This window comes from Phyllostomus discolor, chromosome 7, assembly GCF_004126475.2.
Source record: "Phyllostomus discolor isolate MPI-MPIP mPhyDis1 chromosome 7, mPhyDis1.pri.v3, whole genome shotgun sequence".
Lineage (NCBI taxonomy): Eukaryota > Metazoa > Chordata > Mammalia > Chiroptera > Phyllostomidae > Phyllostomus > Phyllostomus discolor.
In genome coordinates this window covers 34567363-34580105 of record NC_040909.2, presented here as the reverse complement: position 1 = coordinate 34580105, position 12743 = coordinate 34567363, and the positions used below count along the sequence as shown (strand labels likewise).

Sequence of the window (12743 nt, the reverse complement as noted above, 5' to 3'; positions counted from 1 at the left end):
CTCACAGGATGATTGGGAAAAGATAGTCTTGGGAGGAAAAGTCAGATTCAGAAAGAACGTGGCAGAGAAAAACGTGAACTGGTTTATCTGGTGAGCTAGAGCAGGCAAAGCTCTATAATATGTTGCATCTGAGATTTGTACTTTGGGAAGCTTCACACCTTTTACTAGGTAGATATTAATGAGAAGTCTTTCCAACAGAATTAACTATAGGACTGTGTTCATTACAAAGAAATTCTCAGGGGCGCAGGAAAGAGACAGCCTCTCCTGGGATTTCACCATATAGGGTCACCCATGTAATGATACAGATTTAAAGAGGTAATAACATGATATTATAAATGTAGCCAGTAGGATTTGTTAATAAGAGCATACTGTTACTGACATTAATATCAGAGTCAGTGAATGCTTGTAGGCATGTGGTAGCTTTTACAAACAAGATGCCGTGTGAATTAGTGATACTCCTGTCACGCTATTGGAGAAAAGTCTCATGTGCTTGAAAGCACCAGTGTGCCTTTGGTTTAAGGTTTGCCTTTGCATAGAGATTCTCACTTCATCTGATCCTATCACTAGATAAAGCTATTCTTTTATTATTTTTTATTACAGAAATTGATGACTTGGATGCCATTGTACCTGCAGTAAAGAAATTAAAAGTACTTTCATACTGAAAACAAATCATTTTTACTGTGTAAATTGTATTCTTAACATTCTAAGCATTTTGTAGGATTGATCTTACTTTTGAGACAAGGGTTACAAAATGTGTTTACTCTCAGAATTCATCCCCTTCTTAGTATTGGACCCCCCGACTCATAATTTCAATTAACTTTGAGATTCTTATGTAGGAAACAGTTATTAAGTTAGAGTAGTAAGTTAACTTTAGATCCTTTAATTACAATATTTCTTAAGCACTTCTTGAGTGCTCAAAATTTAAGATTGTTTTGAGATATAATGAGTAAAAGAAACTCAAGGAGAGATTGAGAGTAATAAAAAGGTCACATATAAGTTCAGGGTTTAGTGACCTTTCTTGTTCTGGGAACAAGGAATGCCAGTGACTCTCGTAAGTCCAGCCAGTAGGAAGTTATTGCTTTCCTGGCAAGAAAGTGGCACATTCTATTAGGATATCCCTCATGGCACCTGTCCTGTCAAAGCAGGAGGAAGAAGGAGGAAATGTGTTAGAGTAGGAAATGAATTACCAGGTAATGTAGGTGAGTAGATAAAAGTCTCATTAAAAAGTGTCTTTGTTTGCAATCTTGATGTAATGTACTTTTTATAAGGGCATGAGATCTTAAATAAAATTTTTGTGAAGGATTTTCAAATACAAGTGTCCTCAGTGACTTACTTGTCTTACAAATATGAGTCATGTTCTCTTCCTAGGCTGAGCCTTCCTTGGGCAGTGGGTTCACCCTTGCTGCTGCCTACTTATTCTCTGTTCTCAATAGTCAAGTCTGATTTTATTAAAGGACTGGTAGTGTTTTGCCTCACATCTCTGAGTACAAGCCACTCTGAGTTACTGCTGCTTCCCCACCACCACAGCCCTGGCACCCACCCTCTCATTTTTATAAGTAGTGGGCTTAGGAAGACTTCTCACTCTTTCTTTTCTTTTTTTTTTTAAGATTTTATTTATTTTATAGAGGGGGAGGGAGAGAGAAAGAGAGGGAGAGAAACATCAATATGCAGTTGCCTTTCATGTGCCCCTTGTTGGGGGCCTGGCCTGCAACCCAGGCTTGTGCCCTGACTGGGAATCGAACCAGCATCCCTTTGGTTTACAGGCCAGCGCTCCATCCAGGGCTGTTATTCTTGTTTGTTCATGTGTAGAATAGTCTAAAGAGTTTCCAGGAAATAGCAAGGTAAAATGGAGAGAATAAATGTCAATAGATAAGCATCCAGATCTTTGGTTTTTGACCTTAAGGATTAGACATAAAGTTCTTTTTGGATTTAAAATTCTTGGTTTTGAGGGAATTTCAGGGGGGAATGGTAGGGTTTACAGGAACAAATTTGGAGGACACATGGACAAAAACTAGGGGTGGGGGGTAATGGGGGGGAAGGGGGGAGGGTTGGGTGGGTGGGCTGGAATGGGAGTAGGGGGGAGAAAACTGTACTTGAACAATGATTAAAATTTTTAAAAAAAGAAAAAAAAAACACTTTCATAAGTGAAAAAAAAATTCTTTGTTTTGTTATCTTGCAATTACATTTCCAAACACTAGCCCATAATTTGTGAAAGAACCCATGTCTTTGAGGGTTGGATAGAAAAAAATATTAGGATATTCAATAATATAAATATTCTGAGTTGATTAGATTACTCCAAGTAATTGCTAAGACATTTTGGGAATTTAACAGTATTTGAAAGAAAGAAATTTAATATAAAAATTGTGTTTTTCTGTCCTGGCTTATGTGGCTCAGTTGATTGAGTGCCAGGTTGCGAACCACAGGGTTGCTGGTTTGATTCTAACACTAGAATCAACCACTCATGGATGCTTCTCTCCCTCTCTTTCTCCCTCCCTTCCCCTCTCTAAAAGTAAATAAATAAAAAATCTTTTTAAAAAATTCATTAATCTAAATTTTGTCAGCTAGTTTAAGAGCCTGTGGCTCTTAGTTTAAAACTGATGTTTTTCAGACTCTTCCTCAGAGGCCTAGGCGTCTTTGGAGGGCCACCAAGAGTGGGGGGGCCCCTAGTGAGACTGTTAAGCCCTCCTTATCAGATCTACTTTAATCCAGCTTTAATTATTTAAAATATATGTACTGCAAATACTATTTAGCTCCTGATTTCTTTTTTTTATATGTAGTTGATATATAAACTGTACATACAGAAAGTATGTAGTTTTGTTATGTTCTGATATACATGTACGAGAGAGGACCCAAAGAAATCTCTGGAATTTAATTATAAAAATTGTGTATTTATTCTTACATGTTCATACTTCAGTCACCTTCAAAGTACTCTCCATTTGATGCAACACACCTACAGAGACGATTTTTTCCACTGCTCAGAACAGTTTTTGAACTCATCAATTTTGAAGCTTTTTAGTGCTTCTGCTGTTTTTGGTTTTACCTCTTCCACATCAACAAAACATTTCCCTTTGAGGACTTTTTCATCCAGGGAAACAAAAACAAGTTGCTCGGGGCAAGATCGGGTGAATAGGGAGTGTGGAGCATGGGGGGGCATGCCGTTTTTAGTCAAAAACCACTGAACACTCAGGGCAGTGTGGGCATGTACACTCATAAATCACCCATCATGAAAAGGGCAAATGTGGTAAGTCTCTAAAAGAATTCACTGAAGCTGGACACAGCCTCTCACAACAGTGCCTGCTGGTACACTGATACAGATGGGTTTTTAGAGCACTCATCTAGCGTGGGAAGCCTATACTACAAGGGTCCCACCCTCCAGAAGATAATTCTGTTTTGTGGGGAGGGTTCCCCCTCATACACCTACGAAACCATCACCAAAATCAAAATAATAAACGTATCCATCACTCCAAAAGTTATCTCTTTGCCCTGGTGTTCCCTCTCCTCTTCTCCCATCCCCAGGCAACAAATGATCTGCTTTCATCACTGTAGACTAGTTTGCATTTGATGGGATCTTATATAAACACACTCATACAATGCGTTCTCTTTCTCATCTGCCCTGTCAGCATAATTATTTTGAGATTCTTACATGTCACTGCATTTATTAACAGTTCATTCCCTTTTATTGCTGTGTAGTTCTCCATTGTAGCACTATACCACAATTTGTTTATCTATTCACCTGTTGTTGGAAGTGTGGGTTATTTCTAGTTTTTGGCTACTGCTACAAATAAAACTTTTATGAACATTCATGCTCAGATCTTTGTGTGGACATACACCTGGTGTCCAGTGCCTTGAAAACTATTGTTTCATGTATTTTGTCTCTTTGGTGTTTTGTTTTGATTTTGGTTGTTATAGGCAGAAGGATAAATTTGGTTTCTATCAGTCCATCCTGGTTAAAAGTAGAAGTTTAGAAGAAAATATGTAGGGTCTCTTAGGTTGTGGTCTTATTTTTATTTTTTCTAATTTTATTGCATTGTAGTCAGAGAACATGGTCTTTTGGGTATTGAGTCTTTGGAATTTGGTGAGACTTTCTGTGTGATGTATTATACTATTTCACATGTGCTTTTAAAAATTAATTTTTTAAATTTATTCATCTACAGTTGTCCTGCCTTTTTCCCCCATTGCTCACCTGTACCCCATTCCCCCCCAACTCCCACAGTCAGTGCCCCCCATTGTCTGTGCCCACGAGTCCTCTTACTCATGTTCCTTTGTTTGCCCCTTTCCCATCTTTCCCCTGTTATCTCCCTCCCTGCCTCCTCTCTGGTCACTGTCAGTTTGTTCTTTATTTCCAAGTCTCTGGTTCTATTTTGCTCATTTGTTTTGTTGATTAGGTTCCACTTACAGTAAAAAATCTCATTTCTAATATTTATTTTATATATACCTATTGTGTTGTTTAAATCTACTTTATTTCTATCAGTATTTTTGTCTGCTTGATTGGTTAGGTTATGGGTGATACTGAAATCTGTGTATTTGTCAAATTTTGTTTTACATAGTTCAAACCTATTTTATAAGTACTTATAAATTCATAGGTGATAATATTCTCTTGATTATTTTTGCTGCTCATGCTTTTTGCCTTGAATGCCATCGTGTCCTTCCTTTAATTAGTAGTAGCTAAAAGATATTTTATCTTTTTCATTTATTTCACTAGTCTTTTATTTATTGTACAGTATAAAATGTATGCTAAAAATGATAAAAACCATAAATGTCTACTGTAATAAATGATTTTAAAATGAACACCCAAGAAATGCCCAAGCACCCAATGCCACAACCAAGAAATAGAACATCACTATCACTCTAAAGGCCTCTCCTACCCACCATTAGAGGAAACCATTACCAGCTCATGTTAATCACTTCCTTGTTTTTTTAAAATAGTTTTGCCACTTTTGTGTGTATGCCTAAACCAAGATGGTTGAATTTTGCCTGTTTTGAACTTTATAAAAATGCAGTCATCAATGTTTCTTCTTTTGGCCACTATTCTATTTGTGTATACATCTGTGTTGTCTGTAGGTCTAGGTCACTTATTTTCATTGCTCTCCGGTATTCCTCTCTGAGTAGTCTACAGTCTGTTGTTCTACTGGAGATTGATACTTGGGTTGTTTCTAGTTCTTGGCTATGATGAACTGCTGCTGTGAACATTGCTGTATGTGGATCCTTGTACACTTTGTGCAAGTTTTCTAGAATCAATGTCTAAGGGGTAAACTTGCTGGATCCTAGGGGAAAACACTTCTTTCTGTATACAGCAGCAGAGGCTGTGTACTGTGTATATGGAGGTATACCATTTTGTAGATTGCAGTTTGAATAGAGCCTCTGGGGTTATACAGTGCAGTGACTTTTAATAGGGAATGTGTATCTGCAGCTTTAGAAGAAAATGCTGAACAATTTTCCCAAGTGTTTGTACCAGGTTATACTCTCAACATCTGTATGAGAGTTCCTGCTTTTTCCACATCCTGACCAATACCTAGTAAGTTAATTTTTAAATTTTTTTCTAGAGTAGTGTATATTAAGAGTCTATTGTGATTTTAATGTTTATTTCCCTTGTTACTAATAAAGTTAAGCATCTTTCCTTCATATATTAACAAGCTGTATTTCTCTTTTGAAGTGCTTTTATGACATTTTTCTGTTGATTTGTAAGAGTTACATATTCTAGACATGAGGCATTTGACAGTTACATGTGTTGCAAATGTTTTCTTCAATTTTGTGTCTTCTTTCCATTTTCCTATAGTTTTTTATTTTAAATTATTTATTTTTAAAGAGAGGGGAAGGGAGGGAGAAAGAGATTCATATCAATGTGCATGTGATAGAAACATCAATTGGTTGCCTCTTGCATGCCCTCCAGTGGGTACCTGGCCCAAAACACAGGCATGTGCCTTGACCGGGAATAGAACCAGTGACCTTTAGATTCACAGGCTGACACTCAATCCACTGAGCCACACCTGCTAGAGCTGCTATAGTTTCTTTTTATGATCTTGAGAATCTAATTTTAATGTAGTAATGTATGGTCTTTTCCTTTATAGTGAGTTAGTGCTCTTTGTGTCTTATGAAATCTTTCCTTAGTCACAAGTTGTAATATTGTTTTACTGTATTACCTTATAGCTGTATAGTTTTGCCTTTCACGTTTAGCCTAATATACCTGGAGTTGTTAACTTTTGAATGTGGTATGAAAAGTACCATTTTATATTTTCCCTCATGGATACCCAGTTGTCTCAGCACCATTTATTTTAAAAAATCCATCCTTTCCCCTTTGCTCACAATATAACCTCTGTTACAAACTGAGTATCTATGTGTGGATTGGCTCTCTTCTCTGTTCTTTGATCTACCTGTCTCCCTGCACTAGCACCACACTGTCTTTGTTATTGTAATTTTAAAATAAACCTTGGTATCCAGTTGAAGGCTTCTCAGCCTTTGTGTTTCCATGTACATTGAATCTGCTTATCAAGTCACACACAAACACACCCTATTGGGATTTTTATTGGACTTTCATCAGACATAGGTTCGGTGGGAAAAATCAGCATCTGTAGTGTTGGGTCTTCCAACTGCAAATGTAGCATAGTTCTCCATGTGGTTAGGTTTATTTTAACATTTCTTAAAGTTTGTTAATTGTTGGATATGTTCATAGTATTTCATCTTTTATACACTTACAAGTTATCTTTTTAAAATTTCATTTTCTAACTGTTGCAAGGACAGAGAACTACATTTGCTTTTTAAAATATTTACTTTATATCCAGCAACCTTGCTAAAAACTTTGATTAATTCTAGCTGCCACGCCCTCTTCCAACCATGTTTTTTGACAAGGTCTGAACATGGAAAGAGGGCATTCAAGGAATCCATCTTCCTGGAAGAGAGTGTGGCATACAAAGGGGGGGCGGTAATTTTCTGGGGATTGCTTTTAATAATTTGCTTGCTAATATTAATCATGGTCTTACTTTGTACCCTGATTCCCATAAGAACAGGACATGAGAAGAAAGAGGCTCAAAAAGAGTCAATGATTGATTTTCAGGGAAATTCTGAAGGGACAATTAGTTCTCCCTAGACTATTGAATCATGCCCAGATTGTTTTAAATAAAGTGTTTATAAACCTGAGTAAGAAATTATCCCCGATTGTTCCCATAAAAGAATTCATAAATCAGTTACAATAGGTTGAATTATTGGACTTTCCCATGCCTGTTCCTTACCCATAGATACAAAGAGTCTTTCAAGAAAACAAGAAAAAACTATATAGACCCCTACCCACAGCCCAGGGATACCCCTGGGTAGCATATTAAATTATTGGCAAATTATGGTATCCCCCAAAAGGAGCTAATAGTCTCCAGAGGGTTCCAGATCTCCCATTGCCTTTTCCAGGAGCATATAATGAGGGTGACATTAGAATGGTCAATAGGGATGAAGTCCAAGTGCCTTATAATAGTCTAAATTCCATGGAAAGGCTAGCTCGAAGCAGACCTCCCTGGTGTTTATTAACTAAGAAATAAAAAGAGTTTATTGTAGCTGAATTTCCTGTTTATCTCTCCTTACCTGTTTGTTTTGGAGATTAAAAGGTGATGGGATTGTCAGACATCTGTATTTCAGGTTTATTAACTCGCATAATTCCTATGAAGTTGTATAAAATAATTTCTTGACCAATGAATAAAATGCCCTCTAATGAAATAGCCCCTGAGTGTCTAAAAGTTGTTGGAGTAACAGCCCCGCCTTTACCTTGAATATGAATATATATCAAATAGACAGTCAAAGAAATAAGAAAAGCTGGTTAACTATTATAAATTAAGCACGTAGAAACAGTTACTGGGGAGTTAGAGTCCATGGTACATAGAGAAATATTTTAGACAGAAAAGGTAAATAGGTAAGTTAGACATCACAAAGGACTTATAATAAATTTCCTATAACCTCTATTCAATTTAGCATATTCTTTTGCCCCATGACAAATTCTGAGAATTTTAATAAACAATAAGACAGTCAAACTTTGTATGTACAGCTATTTCTAATTGTCTGATTTATGGCTCTCCTGGTTAAAATAATCTTTGTTTAATATAATTGAATCTATGGGAATTTTTGTATTTATCCTGGTTACCTTTGTATTAATTTTTTTCTGCTTTACCTAATCGCAAATGTCAATCACTGCTAAAAATGAAAGTATAAAAACCTGCTTGTACTTGCAATAAATGGAACAGAGCATCACTATCCTCTGAGGCATGTTGTCGTCTGTCTCCCATTGCCGACGCCTTATCCACCTTTCAGGAAACCCTGGACCTAGCTGCGGCTGGACCGCGGCATCTAGCAATTCATCTTTAAATTATTTTGGACTTTTATGCTCATGATTATATCATTTGCATATAACAAGAGTTTTGGTCAGATATACTTGTTTTTTCTTGCCTTACTACACAGGCTTCAAATATAGTGCTGAGTAGAAGGGGTGATAGGACGCGGCCCTTTCTTGTCCCCAACATCAAAAGGAAATCTTTTACCGCTTCACCATTCAGTAGGATGTTTCCTACCATTACTGTGAACAGAAAGTAAGTTATCCTTCATGGTGTGTATGTGTATTTTATCCTTTCATTTTCCAACACTTGTATTTGAAGTTAACTCTTGTAAACAGCATATAATTGTATTTTTTATTTTCATGGACTTTAACGTTCTAGGTTTTAATAGTGGGTTTATTGTGATTACAAATAACGGTTAGAGATCTTTGGACTGTCTTTTGTATTTTTTTATTTATAATATTTTTCTGTTTTGGGGGGAGGTTAATTTTTCTTTATTCACTGTTTTGTTTCTTTTTCACTGTTGATTTGGAAGTTTTATAATTCAGTTTGGTTGATTTTCTGTTACTCTATTTTATTATTAAATTTTAAATGTATACTTTATGAGTCAGTATCCAGTGAGGAGACAAAAACTACTTTGCTATCTGTCATGGAAAACAGCTCATCAGTGGGAGGAAGAAAAGTTCCTCTTTTTGCTCTGGCCTTACAGTCTCTCTCCAGTGCCCTCTATTGGCAAGGCAACCCCCGGCAAAGGACAGGAGTCTGGTGTCTGCAGTGTCATAGCCAGCCAAAGAAGGGTTGATTTGGAGCTGTGAGGTGCTAAACTAGTAACTGACACGTATGATTTATTTTAAAAATATAAAACTCTCTTTAGCTTTCTAAATAAGATAAGGACTTGAACATTTTAATTTTCTTCTGAACCAGTCTCATGTTCCTTCTTAGATGTTAGTACTAGCTTTTTTTGCTTTTTTTTTTAAGATTTCATTTATTTTTAGAGAGAAGGGAAGGGAGGGAGAAAGAGGAGAAGAAACATTGATGTGAGAAACATTGATTGGTTGCCTGTTGTTTGTGCCTGTCGGGGACTGAACTTGCAGCTCCAGCATGTGCTCCTACTAGGAACTGAACCTTTCCCTTTGCAGGATTACACCAACCAAGCCACACTGGTCAGGGCTAGTTCTGGCAGTTTAGTGCCATTGTTTTTTAACTCAATTTCTGCAAAAAATTTTGGTCACTTATTTGCATATATGTTTTAATCAATCAAGACTTAAGTTAACCAATATATCTTACAGATTTCTTTGCTCTCCACTGTTTCTCACGCACCACTTCTGACTTAATGTTACATTTTTCTTCTTGCTGAAATACATCTAATGGCCATTTTTGTTGGATCTTCCCATGTGCTTCATATTTTTAAAATTCTACTTTTTATACTTTTTACTGGTGAGCATCCTTTCCGTGGGAATTACCTGCTGCAGAGGTCCCACGTGCACCCTAGGTGGGCATGGCAACCCTCAGGGCCAGTTATGTGCTCTCCTATTGCAGGGCTTCACACGGTTCCAGGTTCCAAACCAAGCTGCATGTTGGTTTCAAGTTTTGGGGTTCCCACATCAAGTCAGCTGTGTTTAACTTTAGAGCCTGTGTTCCAGCTAAGGGGAGATTAGCTGATTGTTTTCACCCATTGCTGACAACCAGTTCCTTTCCTTTTTGGCCACCAAGGTGTTTCCCTGATGACACTGAACTTTCAGGCTCCTAGTTTCTTGCATTGCAGCCTTTCCCCCTTCTGGTGTATGCTAAACATCTGGTTCCCTCCAACGCTGAAACACCCCTTCAGCTCCTCTATGTTGCTTTAGATTTACTCTCAGGACCACCAGCAACCTTACTTGTGTTATGTTTTAGTCAACTGTGTTTAAAATAAATGTTCATCCTGCCCTGGCCAGTGTGGCTCAGTTGGTTGGGCATCGTCCCACAGAGCTAAAGGTCGCCGGTTGGATTCCTGGTCAGGGCACATGCCTGGGTTGTGGTTCAGTCCCTGGTCCGGGTCCAGTGTTTCTCCCTCTCTTTTGCCTTCCTTTCTCCTCTCTCTAAAAAAATATACACATTTTTTTTAATTCTAATGAATGTTCATGCTTTAACTAGGTTTTCTATGTGTTTGGAAGAGGAATATTTGAGTTTCACATGTTTGCTTTGTCATTTTGCCATTTTGATCAGTTGTGTCAGGGTTGCTAAGTTTCAGGATGTGATACATGAAACACCCCTTTTATTCCTTTTGTACTTTATTGTTTTCAAGGCCCTTGAACATGACAACGCCATTGTGAGGTAGAGATGACAGGTATCAGTTACCCCATTTTATTATGAGAATTTGTCATTCAAAATAGAAATCTCAGCAGAAACCAATTTTATTATACATTTACCATGTATTTAGCATAATCTTGGATGAGGAAAGTAAAACTCAATTCAAGTAGCTTATAGTTCAATTGGAGACAGTAAACAGAAACATAAAATACCAAATGCATTACAAGTAGCTGCTTAGTGTGTAGATACCTAACACATGTTTAGAAAATTAAATGTTACAAGACAGAATTGTTAACATGAAAAATGCACAGCATTACAGTAATGCTATAGATGGTGGGAAGAGGCCATTTCAAAGCAGCTTGGCCTCGTGGAGGAGGTAGATTTGAGGTAGGCCTTTAAGAACTGAGTAGGATTTTAATAGGCAGACTGTAATATTTGGACTATTCTAGAATAGAGCATCTGCACATAAATAACAAAAAACTGGAGACCAGATTATGTTAGGTTTGAAAGGCAAATTAAAGAGTGGGCTTTAGTCTTATAGAAAAGAGGAAACGATATCCACTTATCTATTGGTAGTGCCCCTCAGTAGATGAATGGCTAAAAAAGCTGTAGCACAATAGAATACTATGTGGCCTTAAAAAAAAGAGGGAGATCTTACCTTTTGCCAACAGCATGGATGGACCTGGAGATTATTATGCTAAGTAAAATAAGCTGGTCAGAGAAAGACAAGTACCATATGATCTCACTTATATGTGGAATCTAATGAACAAAATAGAAACAGACCTGGATACGTGGAACAGACTGATGGCTGCCAGAGAGGGCTGGATGAAAGAAAGTGAAGGGATTGGCCAAAGCACAAATATATGTGATCCATGGACACGGACAACAGTGTGGGGATGGCCCAGTGGAAGGAGGAGTAGGGGCTCAGTGGAGCTGGGCAAAAGCGGAGTGGGGGGGGGGACTTACATAATAGTGTCATCAATAAAAATGAAGTAAAAATAGAAAAGTAAAAATAGAAAATAAAAGGTAATTTATAAGTGAGAGTGAGACAGTAACACTTTAAGGTGGTACCATTCTTCAGAAAAGCTACAGTGAGCACAGTGGTGGGGACAGGAAACTGAAGGCCAGGGGTTGTTGCATGAGTGGATAAGAGAGACGAGTGTGAGCTTGACGACAGCTCTAGGGACATCAGAGCACAAGAATATTTGGTTTTATAAAGTTTGAAATGTGAAGGAGGCACTTGTTTAAGTATACAATTTACACGGTTTGCTTTTTACATGTTAATTATTAGTTTTCTCTTGGAAAAGCAGAGCCAAATTCCCCAGCCTGTCTGAGGGGATACAGAAAGTCCTTTTGGCCCTCCAGCCCTGACTCTGCAGTCTTCAATGCTCTGCCGAAAGGTGTGAGCATAGACCTGGGCTTGGAACTCGGCTTGCATTTTCCTATGGAAATAATGCTGGAGTTTGGTCCCAGCCCATCCCACACGGAAGTATTTAACTCAAGGTATTTAGGCATATCACTGTATCATTGCTGCTGACAGAAAAATCCATTTTAGTTCCGATTCAGATACAGGAACAAATCCCCAGGCAGAGGCATCCCACAGGCGGCAGCCAGAGGTCTTAGGTTGAGTTAGCTCTTAGCAGTTTGGAGGTGGGTCACCTTTAGTCCCATAAAAGAAGCCGTGTCCTTTGGTCAGTCATTGCCCTAGGGATGTCACTAGCTGCTCCAGGAACAGACCTCTTTCACCCACGATATCTGAGAAAGTCCTAAGTCAGATGGTCTGTAATTACCTATCAAAAATGAAAAATCACCACCGAGGTTCTGATCATTTATTAGCCACGAATACCTCATTTGTTATGGGGTTTGAACAATTAAATCCAACTAAGAGAGTAGTTCTTGCTTTTACTGATACTATCTAGTCATGCAGTTAAATTTCATACAAGAATGTATGTATGTATGTATATATATATTGTGTATATATATATCTTCAAATGGCTGTTCTGATTTCATTTACAAAATATACATATGTACACATTTTAATATAAAGGTGATAGATAATGTTCAGCTCTGGCTACGTGGCTCGATTGGAGCATCATCCCATATACCAAAAGGTTGAGGGTTCGATTCCCGGTCAGGACACATTCCTGG

General features: G+C 37.7%; 1 protein-coding gene across 7 annotated transcripts in view; it reads left to right on the top strand.

Moving 5' to 3' along the window:
• The window catches only part of CEP70 (centrosomal protein 70), a 62705-nt gene extending 61395 nt beyond the window's left edge, over positions 1 to 1310 (top strand). For all 7 annotated transcript variants that reach the window (XM_036030708.1, XM_036030714.1, XM_036030711.1 and 4 more), the window contains one exon: positions 601 to 1310. In XM_036030708.1, coding sequence (XP_035886601.1) covers positions 601 to 662 — 62 coding nt within the window. In that variant the 3' untranslated portion in view covers positions 663 to 1310. The remainder of the gene's footprint in view (positions 1 to 600) is intronic.
• Positions 1311 to 12743: the final 11433 nt, after the last annotated feature.